Raw genomic sequence first — 18,641 nt, 5'->3', positions numbered from 1 at the left:
TTTGCCTGTCCGTTTTTCAGGGAGCTCACCAATTTTGGTCTCCCTTCAGTACTTAGCCATTGATTTTACATAACTTGTGGAAACTTAATTGTATTTGAACCCTCTCCTCTCTCTCACTGGTAAACTTAGGGGAAGTTGACAACATGTTTAAAAGTTGTTGAGGGGAGACTGTGTAATTACAAGAGTTGTGTTTACTTTGGAAAGGAGACTAAAAAGATAGTCAGTTTCTAACAGATTCTTTTGTGTACGTAATCCCATCAGGAAGTATGACATACTGTGTTGGAAGCGTTGCTTCTTGAACAACAAAAAAAGTCATTTAAGTAATCTGCGACTTTTAGCAGAAATGCTGTTCGGTTTTAGGAGGAAAGTTTCATCTACCCAGAACTCTGTCGCTCCACAGCTGATACCTAGCAGTGGCAAATGACCATGTTTCTTTTGTTCAGAAAAGCAGCTGACATTGTGTGTTCTGAGGTTTTGCTTTGTCTTGAACAGCGGCCGAGCCACTGCTGTTGCTTGTGGGTGATACAGGCTCCTGCATCTGCAGCCTCTTCTGCTTAGTCAGCAGAACGTTACCCAGACTCGTCTAGTTTCTGAGGGGGTAGCAGTAGGGCATGGAGGCAAACCAGCTTGTTTCAGGACCAGGAGGTGTTAGCTGCCCTTTTTACATGGATGGGAGGGAAAAACAGTCTCTAAACTAGTTTTATAAGATGCTGGTTGTTAAACCTGTACTTCTGGTTGGCTTCATCACGCCATAGTAGTTTCACTATGATTAATGTGTTGATTTGCCTTTTCTCGGACAACACGTCAGGAGCAATGACTCTTAGAAATTTATTAATGCTATGTTAGTTGAGGGAGTGAAAATTGGGTGAGAGGGAAATTTGTGTTTTTATTTGATGAGTTTTACTCTTTGTTTGTGTAGTATCCTGAATTGGCTCTCCCGGAGTCTGACAGATACTGGTGTGGGAAAGCCGGGAGTGGGGGCAAACTTGCTCTTTTTGATGGCAGCTGGCTGCTAGACCATCCTGGTTGTGTTTGAGATGGTGTTCTTGGACTACCTCTCGGGGTGGGATCTCTTTTATCCTCTAATGCAAATGAAGCACTCAGTGACTGGTGTTACTACTGTTGAAAGGAAATTGAACTCTAAGGGTTTTCCCGATGTGGACATGTTAGAGCTGCAGGCTCCCTCCCTGGTATCAGCCTGAGGCCCGTGCCTGATTATAAGGAATGAAGAGACCAATGGGATGTAAATAGAATTAAATATTATTAATCGAGATTAGTTCTAATTTATTAATTTTCTTCGTTTTGAAATAGAGGAACATTTTAAAGCCCAATTCAGTTGTGTGGTCTTCTGCACTAGTCTTAAGAATTCTCATATCTTAGGAGTGATCTGTATGTTTTCCCCCATTTTCCTCTTAACCCTAGAGCTAATAGAAGTCAATATGTTGCAGTATTTTAGGAAGTCAAAGTTGTATGGATGATGAATTATAGCAATAACTCTCAGTGATACATTAACTGAAGTAATCAGAAATTAGGGGGCAAATGGCAGTCTTTTTTCCATTGTTTTGTGGGGATAAGGAGTAGCAGTCTTAATTTTTAGGTATTATTTTTATGTTTTAAGTAGACATGATTGTGGTATGCTTAGTTTACACAGATACAGACTGCCAGAAATATTTAATATGAAGCTGACTTGTAAAATTCATGATTTAAATATAAGTTCAATCTTGTGGAAAAATAAGAATTTTTTTTTTTATCACTGTGACAAAAACTTATTTAAACTAGAATAATGAAGGGCTAGCAGAACATCTCCAGAACTTTATTATTTTGTAATTATTAGGTACTTTTGTCAATGATTAGTGTGAGTGTTTTGAGATAACTTTCTGGAATTCTGTCTGTTCACTAAAAATTTGTCACTATTCTAGCTAAATTTTGTTTGATGTATTTGGAGCATATCTTCACCTTTCAATGAGATCAGTATTAATAGCCCAATTGTAGGTTTTCCAGTGGCAGTAACATCTTTTTTTTGTTGTTTGTTTGTTTTTAATTTGAATGCATTTTCTGTTTATTTTGGAATTTATCTTGCTGTTAAACTGGATCTTATGACAAATAACTCATTATCAGTAACTTCCTAGACTGCTGATATAGCAAGTGTGTTTCAGGCATCCCTTGTTCCCTCTCATGCCATCTGTTTGTACACCCTTTATGTCAGATAATCCTAATCTGAAGCATTGGAAAGATGCTTTCTTTTGTTAGAATCATTCTTCTGATTATTTATCCCCCAAAATATTATTGCTTGTAACTACAAATGAGCTCTTTATAGAGTTCTTTTATCTTGAAGTCAAATTTTGTATTATTCTTTATCCTTCTTGAAAATTATTGTATTTAAAATAAACATTAACTTCTGCGTAATGTAGACCAAAGTGATCCATTATTTATGGTACTTTGGAACACCTCAAGCTGTTATTTCCCAAGGCAACAAAATAAGCAAGCAGAAATCACTTATAGGCAGATGTAACGGGGGGCTGGGGGTGTGTGTGCCTTTAAAGGAGAGCATTAGGCACTGGGTCAGGTCTTAGAAAACTGAATTTTAATTAGTTACTTGCATGTCTTGCAAGTTAACAGGATAAATGGTCGATGACTCAGTAGGGTATTTCCCACAGGATATTGTACACATTTGGTAATTGGTATACTGCTTCTACTGTGGTGTCTGAACTAGCCTAGTAACTGATTAGTCTGTCTTTGCGTTTACCTGATGTATTGAATGATAAAGGCCTCATATTCTTTTTTTTTTAACTGATACAATGTAAATTAAGTATCTTGGGATTCTACAGTTAAACAAATTCTAAAATCAAAATCAGCACAAGGATGGACAAAATTCAGTGAGCTTTTAAACTAACTACCATTGTCTTTTGTAATTGGCACTTCTAGTAGTAGATTCTAAATTCCCCACATACATAGGGTGTGTAATGCAGAACTTGTAGCAGTATGTTCTTGTAGCTTTTTCTAGGCAAAGACAACAAAACCTCCAAGACTTCTACAGATTAAAATTAATTCCTTGCAAGATCAGTGCCTGAAGGCCTCATTAATTTTAACGCCACTTATAATTGATTCTGGGAAGTAACAGATGTTAGTTATATTTTATAATCTTCAGTTTAAGAAAACAGTATATACATGAGGTCTGCCCATTTTCAGGACACATTACTGAAACGGAATAAAACCTAAAACGGCATTTTCTCTTAACGGTTGGTTGGTTAAGACTATGCTACAACTAGTTTTATTTATGAAGAAATTGTTTGATGTTATTGATCTATTAGCTGAGATTTGTTGTTTTGCTTTTTTGTGGGAAGCGTTTGGTCAAAAAATTAGAAGAATTCAGTTTGCTTTTGTGCTCAAAACCCTAGTGAACTTTTGAACTTCACTCACGTGGGTCTTGCCTCAAGTATTCTCATAAAAAAATTAAAATATTCTATTGGATTTTATGTCTTCCCAGTGTCTACTTAAAAATAAATATTGAACTTTACTACATTTTTAAATAGAAAGGTCTTGCCTCCATCTCCTTTCCTGTAATGTTAAAGACTTTTCACGCTCAATCTACTAGAGCACAATTGATTCAATGCTTCCCTTCCCAGCCTCGGGCTGCTGCTTCCCCCTTCCTGTCTTTTTGAAGTTTTAGATACATTTCAGTGTGGGTGAAATATTTTTAAAACATTTCAATAAAGTGAGAAGTGATTGTTTTGATTAATACTTCCAATATATAATCTATTCATGTTACAGACCTAAGAAAATAGGGTTCTATTTTAATAGATTTCCAGAACTGAGTATGTGTGCATAGCTCCTGTTACTCATGGTGATCCTGCAAAACAGTAGAGTTCCCATTTCTCTACTTCTTTATAACATAACTGCTATGATATATTCAGTGAGCCAGAGAGGTTTATTTTAAAACATTTTCTCCTCTTTAATGTCCAAAATATAAGCAACATAAACTGTCTTTGTTAGAGAAACATAGAGAATTTGCCATGTTCTGCTGCTTTGAGGGTGAAGAATCATAGAATTGTTTAGATATGAAAAGACCATTAAGATCATTGAGTCCAACCGTTATCTTAGGTCTTTTCATATATGTTCCTTTTGCAAACTTAATTATGTGTAAGTATCAAACCTAACTAAAGTATTCTACCAAACACTTCAATGTCTTCTTGGATTTTGTTGAAATGTTTTTGTGGATAAGATCTATTTTCAATTTATAATTATGTGCAAAACAGCTTTACGAAGGGTCAGTAGCCCCATCTTTTTTCTGTTTTCTATAATAAGGCAGATGTCAACATTACAGCTGAAGTCTTGGAAAGTTTCAGTATAGGAATTAGAAACAAAAGAACTTTTTTCTCTTTTGTTAAGTGTTTTTCTTATTGAACCAGTACAAAATCATCTGTAGATGACTAGCATGTGTTTATCTGTGGGACAAAGTAAGAGGGAGGCTTCCTAAAAATATTCAGAGCTACACCTGTGAGACATTTCTTAACTCAAGAAAACCCCAACCAAACACCCCCCCCCCAACCTCTCTTTTTAGAAAGTGTAGTTAATTCTGTTGTCTAGAAGGCTTTCTTTTTGCTTAGAGCATTGCTGGGCAAAATTTTTCCTTGCATAGGATGTTCCATATGAATTCAGCTGATCTGTTTTCCAGTACAGGATGCAATGTCATGAATTTATTTACAGAAGCAATTTACTATTACTATTTAAAAACGCCAACAAATCAGTATTTCAAAGGACTTTTAGATTATCAAAGTAAATATGTTGAAACAACCATTCCTAAATGCCATTTGTTTGGGATAACAACCATGATGAACAGCCTCTAAAGTTCTGGTAGTAATTTTTTTTTTTTTTAAAGTAAATTCAGATGTGTTGCTGTCAGATCAAATTAAAATCATTTATTCAAAGTAATTGTAAATCTAAAATTTGGTTTGTGTTTCAGAAACCCTTGAAGAGTTTTGTATGGTGCTAAATGCTTTCCACATGCAGTAATGGAAGTATTAATTTGATGTACAGGCTAACTGAGTTGAGTTCCAGTGCCTATGTGGTCACATGGTACACAGATCTGTCCACGTTTTTGCTGTCGTTCAGTATCGCTGCTTTCAAGTGATGTCATGTTGAGCTGATGTGTGGAAAGGAATTATGTTGTGCGGAGTTGGGCAAAATATATTACATGAATACTGCTGAGTAGAACTGCTAATATTTTTATGAAACCGCGAAAGGTACCATTTAGTGCCTTTATCAAGAATGCTTTACAGTTAAAAGGTAAAAGTAAACTTAAATTGGAGTAGTGGAGGTTTTCTTAATTTATTTTTTTTTTGTGAAGCTTCAAGTGCATTGATTTTATAATATGTAAAACGAATGAGGGCAGGTTACAGATGTAAGCATGAACTTTCTAAGTTTCTGTGCTAAAATTAAGTTTAACCATAAATATTTAAAAAACAGGATCATTTACTTCAGGTTTTGAGCTCCAAAAATCCGTATGGTGTGATAAATGAAATAATTTTGTAGCATAATAATTTAGATAAATATTCAGATAATTTCTTATCTGAATAATTATCTGAAATACTGTTATCTTCTATATTTATTTGGCTCATGAAGCAGCTTAAGGAAATCAGTATTTTATTTTGACTATACGTATTAGTAAACCCAGAAGTCAGATTTGGAATGTTAACTGATTTTGGTTTAGTTCTGTTTACTTTAAGGTAAATTTGTATTTTAACAAGCAAATCCCTGACTCAGCTTTGGTGTCTGCTTTTTCATAAAGACTGAGTGCAGGTAGATCTCTGGCCATTGGTTTTATCATTTTAGAGATGTTACTGTTTAATGTAAAAGGGTTTTTTTTACAGTTTCCTTGAAATTGATTTTAGTCTAGTCTGAGAAATGTATAGGAAAGTTTGTAATTACAGTTGTCAAGTCAGTCAACAGTTAGGAAACATATGTTATCATGCAGTCTAAGTACTTAATCAAATACATGGTGTTTTTTCCTAAAGAGTCTCAGCAGGAGATAAACGATGCTTGTTTACTCATTATATATGTTTCCAATCCTCTTTGGAACTATAATCTACAATATATAAAACTATAGGAGATGTTAGTGGAACATGCTGTTAGATCACATTCTTGCTTTCCTTGCAGTTCTTCTAAAAGCAGACAGCTTTGTTCTTTGAACCACTAAGTCATTTTTGTAAAAGCCCTCAGTGGGTGCCCTAGCACCTTCTCATCTTTTACTACTCAGTGATTCAGTGGTAGAGCATTGAAGTGCTTCTTGTGTCAACAGTCGCTTGTTGCATTCAATGTCTGATCGTATGATTGTGTCCCTTGGGGAGAGGGCATTTTGTCACAACATTATTACAAATATTGGTGAGTTTACTCTCATCTAATCAGAAAGTTATGCTCAGTTTGCCCTCAAACTGCTATGAGCCTAAAAGTAAATTTTTACAGTCAAAGTATAACTTAACACCTTTGTACTGAGGAACTGAATTCATGTTTCTGGTTTTTAATCTCTAGCAGATACTTAGGTAGAACTTCATTCTTAAAACTCATGAAGAAACTGGGACAAGAGCTTCTACAGTCAATTGGATACTGGTGATTTTTAGAGATGCAGCTCAATCCCCCCCCCCCCCCCCACACACACACACACATTTGGAAAGAGAAAATGAATACAAAAGAAAATGTTAAATTTAACTTTTTTCTGTGAAATGATTGGAAAGTACTGGGAACAGCTGAAATTATGCACACACTTTACAGAATTCTGTTTTCCATACGAACAATTTCACTTGCATCAGAAGCAAGTAAGAACAGTTGAGGGGGGGAAGTGCACAATTACAGATGAGAAGAGGAGGCTCACCGGCAATCTCTGCTAACATGTGGTGTGTATTATGGAAAAAAGTTGATGAAATTTCGACTAGAATGTGGTCTGTGTCTTGATTTACACTCCCTTCCCTTCCAGAAACAGTTTCTAATATAGAAAGGTCAAGTTCTGCCCTCAGATGTCTCTGTGGAGTGCCCATGAGACTCAAGAGAAACATGCTTAAAATCTGAGGTGATAAATGTATAATACAGAGTGTTCTAAAGCCATAGTAGCTACTTGTCCAAAGTCCCTACAGTTACCATCATTTAATCCCAGTAATTTGTAAAACATTTTAAGATTCCTCAACTGTAAAAGGCATACTGTTGTAACTGAGCTTAATCCTACCAAAAGCCAGTTTCCCTCGTGGAAAATCCCACTTTTTTCCTTTTTTTTTCTTTCCTTTTTTTTTTTTTTTTCCCTCAATTTCATTGTTTTTTTGTTTGCTTTATTAGGGATAGTAATGGAAGAATGGAGGCTTTGGATTTAAGTGTACATGGAAGCAGCGAACCAGTATTAGTCAACCTACTAGGTAACAGTGTGCTAATGGTATAATCTTTTCTAGGCTTATGCTAGATATTGGGAAAAGGAGAATTCTGTGGATAGATTTGAAGATACAAATCTTCAAATTAGATAGATACAGAGTTACTTTCATTAGTTTTTTGGATTATTTTAATATTATTTGGCAAATACCTTTGCCTTTCTGGTTGTTTCTCTTGGCTTTTAACCTATTTATTTTAAGGAGAAACTGGAAACATCTAAGAGCCAATCATGTTTTTAAGGTGGATTTGTGAATTTATTTTCTCATACGTGTTTTCTGAAGCACCTTTTAAAAATGTTTACTTTCAGATGGCTCTCACTAGGGAGGAAAAAAACCACTATTTGTATTACTGCCCAAAGAAAATTATAGGCATCTTAGCCTGTTTGTATGCTCCCTTTGAAACAAAAGGCACATGCTCATTTTAAGATTTCAGTTTGTGTAGAGTTATAGAAGTTTGCATCACACCTCCTTTTACATGAGTTATGAATGCACTTGCATGGTCTCTCTTCACTGATACATAGTGCAGTGCGTGGAGCATTTAAACCAGGAGGCTTTGCATATTGTGAAGTCTTAATCTTTCTAAACAGACAACGTTGATAAGAAATGATGTATTTCAGTGGAGACAGAGTCTTGCTGGGAAGATTAACACTAGCTTTTTGCTTTATTTAGTTCTTTACAATGTTAGTCCAAAACTTGACATATCTCCATTCCAAAGCAGCCAAGGATTCTTAAGTGGTGATATCATCAGTGAGAGAAGATAAAGATCCACTGAACTAATGTGCTGAGGCTAGTAACAACGTGGCAGAAGTTAAAATTTAAACAGCTTTCATTCTTCTTTGTTTGGTTTTTTACACGGCAAACTAAATTATTTCCTTATCTGATTGAAAAAGTTATGCATGGTGGTGGCGTCTGCTTCATTTTTTTGCATCTTGAAAGAACTGTAAATGCTAAATCTTTCTACATCAAGGGAAACTAATTATATATATCTTGAAATTGATCTATTATGTGTTCAAATCTTTATAGCTGAATTCAGCTGGAAAAGTGTACTTTATCTTTAAAGGCAGCAAAAGTATTGTCTAAGGTATAGTGGTGGAAGGCATAGAAGCAAAAGGTAAAATGGACACTTGTCTTAAATCTACTGCTTTTGGAAATTTCACTTACTATATTCTTACCTGTTTTTACCTTTTAGCTTCTATCATGTGGTAAAACCACTGGTGATACAAGTAGGTATATACTTGATTTAGTATTCTTATCTTCTAGGGCACATAATAGAAAGGACTCGAGAAAAGGACTGTTGTAAATCTCACATTTTGCCATCTTTGTAATAATTCATCCTGATGTACACCATAATGTGGTCTACTTTTAAATTGCAACCAACCAAACTTGAAAGGCCTTTCTTAGCATTATCTCACAGGCTTTTAATGAGTTCCTTGTCTGTTAAGAGGAAGTCTTATTTTCAACCTATATATTGACAATTGCTGTTGAAATAATAATTTTAATACTTTGAAATATGTTTATTGTTGATCACTGTGAATGATTTGTCAGAGTAATCTGAATTTAGTCTATATAAAAAGTAAGAAACTGGTTAAATTTCTATAAATGTGGACAATACTCAATATATGCTAGCAAAAATCAGTTTGATAAACAACTGTGTAGAATTGGCTTCTTTGGGACAAGAGAGATAATTTGTAATCTTTTAAAAATTATGTCTCTACATAATATTTGAAGTCTTGCCTGTTTCTTTTAAAGGTAGCATAGAACTAATGGTCTTCTGGGTGTTTCCATCTCAGTGTTAAGCATTGTAAAATTACCTTTTAATCTCACAGGACTACACACAAGAAAAAAACCTATAGGAGTAACTGTTTAGAGATAAAGCTCTTTGCTTTACGTTATAAAATCTATAGAGGTGATTTGAGGCCTGACTGGGAAGAAAAGGCTGTGCTACCAAGTACGTTAGAAGCAGTGTTACACAATATATAGCAAAGCACGGAATATTTCTAATAAGGAGTTTTTAATAAATTCTATTGTCTCTGAAGTTTATACACTCCCCCAAAGAGTCAGAATTCAGCATTTTTCTCTTGTGTAGAAATTGGGTGATGCACCGCAGGCAGACTTAATAAAAAGAAGCAGTTTCCTGGTCAAGTTAGTATGTTTGAAAATTCCTACAGACATTTCGAACTCCACCTCTTAAAAATAAATAAATTAATTAATTAAAGCGGTATACAATAAGCTGCTTAGCACTGTGCGTGGTTATTTGTGTGACAGACTGTGTACTTTGTAGACCAGGTTATTCTTTGAGAGATGACTGTTCAAAAATACTTGCAATGCTTTTTCGTATTTCATTCTTTAAGGTAACCTGAAACAAAAGAGCAGTAGTTTGTCTCACCTTTCTTGCTTAAGCAGTTTTTTCTTACTTTTTTTTTTCCCTTTCTTTTTGAAAATTATTGCACTACAAAAAGAAATGTGAAGTGTGTGCGTGTGTTATAATGGTGTCTTTCTTCAAGGGATGAACAGGACAAAACCAGCCTTAAAATAGGAGGCATATTTATAAGCTTAATTTTGGAGTGGCTTTTCTAAGTCTATCCAAGTTATTAATATATTAATACACATTTGAGATTTGTGATCTCCAGTAGTATGTATAAATTTCAGCAATATGAACAATAAGTAAATTTAAGATTTATATATCTGCATAATTAGTAGAATTCTTCCATTGACATGTCATGTGGTGCTTTGGAATTTGTTATGTTACATCTTCCTCTAATATTATTCAGAAAATACATTAGCAGTTAGTCATAATCATATTATGCAAAAAAGTGTCCAAGAACCTTTAATCTTTATGGATTTTTTTGCCAACATTTGTTACTAAGAATTTGCAAATTAAATGGATTCATCAGGGCTGGACACTGCTCTATGCTAGCTCACACAGTTAAGCAATTAAAAATTGGGTTGTAAGCCAAACAGATTTTCCATGAAAACTGACAGATTATTATTTTTTTTTTTTTTTTAGTGTATTACTGTTGCTAGACACTAGTGTAATTCATATCTTTTTACCTTCAGACATGAAACAAAAGAGCAGAGAGCTTTAAGTTTTCTTCATGGTAGTAAGAGGTATGGGGATGTGTGTTAAGAGAAGAGTGAGTCTATCTGAAGTAAGATTTGGTAACTTGATTTCTCTGGTTCACATCACACTGTGAAAAGAAGCTGTTCACCTCCCACTCTAAATCATTTTCCTTTTACCAGCTGGAGAAGATCAGAATAAAAAGGGCCCATCCCTTTTCTCAGTCCCTGGTGGTGGTGATGATCCAGCATTTGTTTTTCATTCAAACCACATGTTGAATAAGTGAAAAAGAGGAAATACATGCTGGTCATAGGTCAGGTGCAACACAGAGTTTATACAGATTTATTTTCTTTGTAGCATCTGCTATCCTGCATTTAAAGCCATTGAATGCTGTTCTGCTTCCAGTTATTTTGAAGCAGGTTTACTTAAATAGTGACATTTTCGGTTTTGGCATATCCTAACTGGCCAGACATTCAGCCTCAGAGCTATAGAAACAGCCTGATTCTACAGTTGATAACTCTGCAGCAGACTGGCTCTTCAGAATTTAAACTCCCTCATGATCTCATAGGGTGAAGCTGACCCTCTTTGTTTCTGGCCTCAAATAAAGAAGACTAAGCCAAAAAAGAACCTGGAAAAGTATTAGGGTGATAATGGGGAGCTGGGGTTAAGAACTCTTCTTGTCACTACTTGGGCATATGGGAGAGAATAAGGAGGAAGGAGCACAAATATTCTTCAATCTACAAATGTGAATTTATTTTTTAAACAGGTATAGATTATGAGCTGAAGGTTTCAGTTTTCTTGTAAGAAGTTACATGCATATTTAGTTTATACTCCATTAGTACTGCAGTGCTCGTTGCTTACGATTGAAGGAGAATCAGGATAAGTGAGTGTATATATCAATATCATCTTTATTTGTTGTCTTTATTACTCAAACACTTCTGCTAGTGTTTTTATAGCTCTGACTAAATTATGAATGATGTCCTGTTGGTTAGGACTTTGAAGACGATAATTTCAAATAGTCTTAAATGTGCTAGCCAGCCAGCCAAGACTAAATATGCATTTACAGCAACTATTTTGCAAATTTATAGCTAATAATTTTTCTATTTTTTTTCTTACCACTACAATTTAAGCTTAATTTTTTCCAACTTGCCAGCATTATAAAATGTTAGGATTAGAATTAGTAGCTTGCTACGTGATAAATTAAATTTTACAAGATTCAAATCGCAGAAAAGGGGAATCCCAAATAGGCATAAGAGTGTGGGATAGGGTGGGAAATAAAACCCCAAACATTCTTCACAATAAAAGTAATTAAGCAGTGGAGGCACTTGCCCACAGAGGCTGTGCAGTCTTCATTATTGAAGGTTTTTAAAAGTTGACTGGACAAGGCCCTGGACAACCTGATACAACTTTGAAGTTAGGCCTGTTTTGGGCTGAAGGCTGGACTAGGTGGCCATTGGAGGGCTTTTGCAGTCTAAATTTTTCTGAATGTAAACCATGAAAAATAAGTCTGAGCTGTACAAAGGATTGGATGTATTCTAAGAGCAGAAAGGACAAGGACTTTTCCCCCTTCTTTTATAAACATGATTTTTTAAAAAACAGAAGGGGAATGCAATGGAAACTGTGAGTTTAAATACCAAATGTCACACCAGAGACTTGAGTACCCAGATTATGCACAAATATTTTAACAGATATATTATATGAGGAGTTTTTTAATCTGATTTTTGTAATTAGAATAATTTCTGCTTTTTTTAGCTTGATGATCATACCTTTAGTCTCATTTAATATGTCTATGGGTGATTTTTTGTTGTTTTTTCTTTTTCCACTCTGTTAGGAATAGGAGGCCTGCAAGATGTTGTGCTGAAGTCTGCAACACTGTCAACATCGCCAGCTTGTCCACCATTTACACCTCTCAACTTTGAAGCTACACCGATTGTGCGGGTAGCTGTTGAACCAAAGCATCCAAGTAAGTTTAAAGGAGAAGGGGATGGTAATGCAAATTCAGTGTGGTAGCAATGCAGCTTCCCACCCTTAGCGATCTGGCTAGTTTATGATCTATCCACCAAATTAGTGACTGACCCAGTATAAAATGAATATATATGTTTGCTAGAGGACCATACTTTATTGTCCTCGTGAATTCTTCTAGCTGGCTAGGTCATGTTTCAGCAGGTGAGCTGATACAAAAGACCTTGTTGTGCGCTTTGTGGTCAGACTTCGCTGTTCCTCAAGTAAGACACCACGTGATGCTGAAGGTTCAGTATTCCTTTACTGTGAAAGGAGGTATATCTTTGGGTTCTTCACTTCCACTGACATTCTTTTGTGCTATATCATGAAACTCGTGGTACAGACTTGCAGCACTGCTTCTAAGTGATTATTCGCACCCCCTCCCTCCTTCAACCAGAGACTAGTATATCTCTGGCTATATTTTAATTTCAGCCCAAATTCTATTTGTTGTTGTTGTAGGGTTGGTGGAACCAAAATAACTGGCTGTCTGTTTAGCCACAAAATACAGTAACACTAAGATTACATGTTTTTCAGAAAGTGATTGGGCAGCTTAGCAGCTATTTATCCCGCATGTTTGAATAACAGATAATCTTGTATCATTCATGGTGTATTTGTTAAAGCAGTTTTGAAAGTATTGGAAATTACTGGTTCTGCTGAGTGTAGTATTAAGTTGAAAATGTTTAAGGGATGTAATTCTAGACTGATTTTTGGGGTCATTTTTTTTTCCTCAAGAAAATGAATCCGTATCATTCTTACACCATTACTTAATTACTCCTCCCTGGTAACTTCTGAATCTATGGTTTGAACTAAATTTCTTAGAGCAACAGAAACCTCAAAGGTATACTTGCAAAGGTTTCCTGAAATTCAACTGCAGCTTGTAGTAATAGGAAGACAAACATAATATCACCATTGCAGTTTGAAAGCAATCAGTTGTCCAGTGAGCTGCATATAGTCTTGAGGTGGCCCTAGCAAATTGTCACATATGGGTGCCTTGGATTTCTACAGCAAACCTACTTCAAAAGAACATCTGCTTATTTGGAAAATGACTCAAATAAATGCAAATTATTTCCCTATGTATATTTTACAAAATTACTGCATGTCTTCACATTCATGTCAAAATTTTCCTGTATGGTTACCGTAAGTTCTAAAAGAAAAAAATTAAATCTGTGCATCCCTTTCGGTGGGCTTAAATGTAGAAGATAAGGTTGAAAGTATTTGTTCAACTTTGTTGACTATGTGAACTAACACTGTGTGTTTTCCACTGTTTATTTTATTTTTATGTCTAGTTTTCAAGGATATGTTTCTATTACACCCTCACAAGCTTAGCATTAAATATACAATATCATATTTCTTTTAATAGTTTCCAAGTGAATGACAAGTTTAATGTCACTTTTCTTTCTGAATATGAATATGCATTCCTAGAAAGCCTATGGGTATTCTTTACCCCATATGTAAAGTAAGAAAAAGGAATCGTAATCAATTTTTTTAAATTGTATTAATTATGAAAGGCTGCTGACATGATGTGTTTATGCATAGCTTTGATGTAATCTAGCGAAATTTGACTCAGCTGGTGTTGTTCTTTCTCCATTAACTTTAAGGCAACTCTTTTTAAACACCTTCATTTTGGGAACAGCTGTGTTTTGTTTCACTGAAAAGCTCTCACATTCCCCGTTTTTCCCCTTTTCAGGTTGTAATAACATTAAAGCTTTTCAGTGGCTTCCAGCTAGTTTAAATCCTTCCTGTGATTCATTCGCTTTTATGCCTTCGAAGTAATCCATACGGAATAATTTTTCTTTTATTTTAGTAAACTTAAAATATTATTATTTGTGTCTTTGGAGCATTTTAAACACTAGCAATTTACAGGTTGCTACACTTAACCATGAAAGATTGCAAAGAAATGTTATTTACTGAATGACAACTTGAAACAGTTGTAGTAAATAAGAAACATTCTATCTCTTGATAATTTGTGCAAATGAGGAGTGAAGTTCTGAAATTTTTGAGCACTTCATATTGATAACTTTTTTAATTGGTTGTGAGCTGTTTCTGGAGTTAATTGTATGTAGGAAGCAGGATAATACAGTCACAGTTTGCTAGTTTGGTATACTAAACCTATTGTGTAAAAAAAAAAAAAAAAAAAAATCTATGTAAACCAAAAGTGGGTAATCCATTTAACTGTGTACCATGGTTATGATTGTATAATATGAATTTCATAATCAGTGCATAAATTCTTGATAGATAAATTATGAGTATAGTTTCTGTCTTCAGTTGCTGCTCTTAAACCATACCATTCTTTGTGACTCATAGCCAGAAATGTGTCCACAGAAAGACCTCAGAATTTAGCTGAAAGTTTTTGAGTATTCCCAAAATGTGGTTTTGTGTTTAGACTTCTATAAAAATGAGTGTTACCATTTCTTACTTTAAGTATATCCTACTTTAAGTATTCCTTCTTCAGTATTACTTTGTTAATAATACCTTATTTTGCCAGGTGATATGCCTCAGCTGGTCAGAGGAATGAAGCTTTTAAACCAAGCTGATCCGTGTGTCCAAGTTTTAATCCAGGAGACAGGAGAGCATGTGCTAGTGACAGCAGGAGAAGTTCATCTTCAGCGTTGCTTGGATGACCTGAAAGAAAGGTTAGAGGGGCAAGGAGGTAGAAATATTTTTAGTTCAGTAGGTGTCTGTTGTATTTCTCTGTCAGATGCATATCTTTGATCTGTGTTCTGGTAAAATGGAAGCTTCATCCACTAACCTTTTTTACTACTGGATCATAAATGCACCATTTTGTAGCTATAAAATTACCTGAAGTTGGGCAGAAGGTACTATCTCATCACTTCTGTACATCTTACGCACCTTTTGGGCATTTTCTGGAAATGATAAATTGCAATAGGTTTAGGAGTCCTGTTAAGAATGTAATGTACCATTTATACAAAATAAAACCTGTGAGGGGAATCACGTCTGAATGAACTCTCAAAAATTAGAAAGCTCAAGACCAAAAAATTGTATGTGCACACTCTATCCTACTCTTCACATTAATATTTTTTTTAATGTTAATCTGTTCCCTTATTAATGAGCAGGATTTTTTGCAAGCATAAATGCATATATTTGGTATCTTCTAATATTTCTTGGTAGAAGAACAATTGTCTTGAAACAGTCCTTTCCTGTAACTGCATTTACTAAAAAAATTCTGGTACTTCTGTCCACATACCTTTACTGTCATTTTCTTTCTAAACCTAAAAGAAAACCTGATGATGGATAGTTGAATGTCTGTCTTACTGTACCCATATTTGTTCTAGTTGGTGTCAGACAACAGTCATATCTGGAAGTTAGACTGGATCAGTTTTAAAATTGGATATATGTTTTAATGGTTATCCTCATTCCAACTTAGTGCAACACTTTTTACCACTTTCAAAACCAATATTATTTATTGATACGCCTCGCTTGAATGAAATGTGCTAAATATAGCAAAACTGGTTGTGCCTGTCTTTAGCTGCAGTTTGCATAGCAAAGCGTAGAAATGCCTTTATTAATGGCAGTGGTCAAAATCTGGAAAATACTAATAAGATAATAGTTGTGTGATGGGGAAACAGGATTGTAGTGAGCAGCTGGTAGCAGTCCCTATGTTTACATTTCTAACTTTTTCTTTTGTGAACATAATTTTGGGTTATTTCTGAGTAGTTTTCTAATTTGGCTTTTGTTAAGAGAATTATAAACTGCCAGCAATGACCATTTTGTGTCCCTTGCTTGTATTCCACAAGAATATGTTGTCAATGTTCCAAACTACCAAAGCACATAAACACTCTGTGCTTTTGGCATTGTAAGCCGAAACAAGAAACACCTGAGGGCACAGACTAGCAGGGCTCCCACTATGACCCACTTGGATTTGACATTTGGTTCATGCTGCCATTTTCTCTCACTTGCGGACCAGCTCCCAAAATTAGTTGGGAGCAACTGTATTTACTAGCTTGTGCTCCTTCTAGCCATCTCTAAGGACTTAGCTGCCAGCCCTCACATACTAGCTTGTGGGACAAGAATTGTCCCTTCCTTCTCTCCCCATTTTGTAGGAGGACAAGTGAAGGGTTCCCTGCCTCGCACAGGGATTCCATGTGAGTTCTGACAGTGGTAAACTTTGCATCAGTTAACTATTTAAACTATTAACTGTTAAAGTGTGAAGACGAAAAGTTGTGGTCTGAAATGTTAGTTATATTAGCTCTGTGTGTTTCTCTACAAATATTTAACTTCTAAACGCACGTAGTTTGGAATAGCAACTTGTGAACTAGGGGTTGAGACAGAGTATAATGCGCTTAAACTGTTACCCACAAGTTTTTTCCCCAAAATATTGGGAATGGTTATTCAAAATGCTTAAGTGCTACTTGATGTAGCAGGGCAGGATTCTGGTCTCAGCATCTATCATAATAGCATCAACTGTTTTTTGAAGAGTTGACATTTTTTGAGTAATTACAGAAACTGAGGAGGTTCTGCTGAGTTGAAACTACACTGAATTGTCTTTGTCAGGACTTCAATCAAACTTTTTCAAAGGCACATATTTAATTTTAGCTTTCCCAGTATGTATTTAGAAAATTATGCTCAAGTGATACTGTCAAAGATGTGAAGAGACATGGAAACAAGTAAAAGATCAGTGTCATCCATGTTTATCTAAATGATTAAATATGGATGTTCTGCCTAATATACCTACACTTATTTTTCTTTTTTCTTCCTAATTAGCGCTTTTTGAATAGAGTAATAAATTAGACCTTTTAACTTCGAGCATTTTATTTTCTGCATTTTACAACAGAAAGTTTTGGAACTTTCTGTCCAAAGAGCATTGCAAATACTAAGCACGAGGGGATTAAATTACCCTGTTCAGAATGAGAAACAAAGAGAATGAAGGTGGTGGTGGTGGTGTGGAGCCTTTTTCTTTTTGTTTTTGTTTTTTGTTTTTAAGTATAATACAAGTGCGTGGGAAAACTGCAAAAAGGACAGATCTGTTTTTTGAGTCCCATGTAAATAAAGCTCATGATTACATTTGCTTTTCCTCTGCAACTTTTTTATGATTGCCAAAATTTACTAGAACTTAAAAGGACTAACCAAAATTTCCTGTTGTCATTTAATGGACCTGATCAGACCTCATGAGTGGTTAAGGGGGATAGACAACTCTGAATTTTGGGTCTGTCAGGTAAACGTAATAAATCATTATTCCTTTTTTGCTTGCCATTACTCAAGAGATTTGATATACCTAAAATGTTTCAGCTGACTTTAAAGCATCCCTTTATATTATGAAACTGTTATAATACTGGTTATCGGACCAAAGGACAAAATTATTTCTGTTAATGTAATGCTGGTTGCCTGAGTAAAGCAGTGCTTCATTTCCATTCTCTGTGTAATAACCCTTGGCAGTTTCTGTTCATGCTTAGTTGCAATAAAAATCCAGACGCTATCCTAGCTTGATAGAAAACTATCCTAGTTTTTTTCCTCGAGTTGCACTTTCTTGGAGTCTAGACTAACGGCTTCTAAAATAATCTGGTGTGGAACACTTTTTGATGCAATGAATTGTAGCTCTCATGAAGGCTTAGTGCGAGCTTTAATAAAAGGGGGTTTATAAAGACCAAGATTACCAGTCACAGAAACAGTGATGTTAATCATCACTCTTCCCAGACTTGTTAAGTATTTGGAGTGAGTTGCTTTAGAGCTCCTGGGACCATGTAGTCCGTGGTGTAAAGGACAGAGCCTTTGGTGGTTTCTCAAGGCTCAAATCATACAGATTAAAACTAACGAGTTACTTTGAGCTGCGTTTGCTTGGCTATCAGTACCTGTGATTTCAGGTAGTGGTAGTTGTGGTGGTTTTATTTGCAGGCAGCTATTGAGCTACTACTAGCTTTCAGCTGTAGGTGTTACTAATAGAACTGAGGCTTGATGCAGAGAAGTGGCTATTCTAAACCTGATTACAGCAAAATATTTCAGCTTTAGAGTGATAGAGCTGAAGTATGAGTATTCCTGAATGCATTGTATTAACCTCACAGATGGCCATGCAATCATGTAGGTAATTCATCCTTTAAGTTATGCATACTGCAACGTAATTTTTGTTAATTTTGGTTTTGAATGTAGACTATAGCAGCATGAAAATCTAACTGCACCTCCTTTACAGGGATCAGTGACTTATCCTTATCAAAAAACTA

The 18,641-nt window shown here is 35.2% G+C and overlaps 1 protein-coding gene across 2 annotated transcripts in view; it reads left to right on the top strand.

Moving 5' to 3' along the window:
- Positions 1 to 18,641, top strand: part of EFL1 (elongation factor like GTPase 1) — an 81,125-nt gene that overhangs the window by 40,300 nt on the left and 22,184 nt on the right. For both annotated transcript variants that reach the window (XM_040601449.1, XM_040601448.1), the window contains 2 exons: positions 12,299 to 12,430; positions 14,954 to 15,101. In XM_040601449.1, the coding sequence (XP_040457383.1) occupies positions 12,299 to 12,430; positions 14,954 to 15,101 (280 nt within the window). The remainder of the gene's footprint in view (positions 1 to 12,298; positions 12,431 to 14,953; positions 15,102 to 18,641) is intronic.

Source organism: Falco naumanni, chromosome 7, assembly GCF_017639655.2.
Source record: "Falco naumanni isolate bFalNau1 chromosome 7, bFalNau1.pat, whole genome shotgun sequence".
In the NCBI taxonomy this organism is placed as follows: domain Eukaryota; kingdom Metazoa; phylum Chordata; class Aves; order Falconiformes; family Falconidae; genus Falco; species Falco naumanni.
Note: the sequence above shows the minus strand (reverse complement) of the source record. Positions and strands in the feature narration are given on the sequence as shown.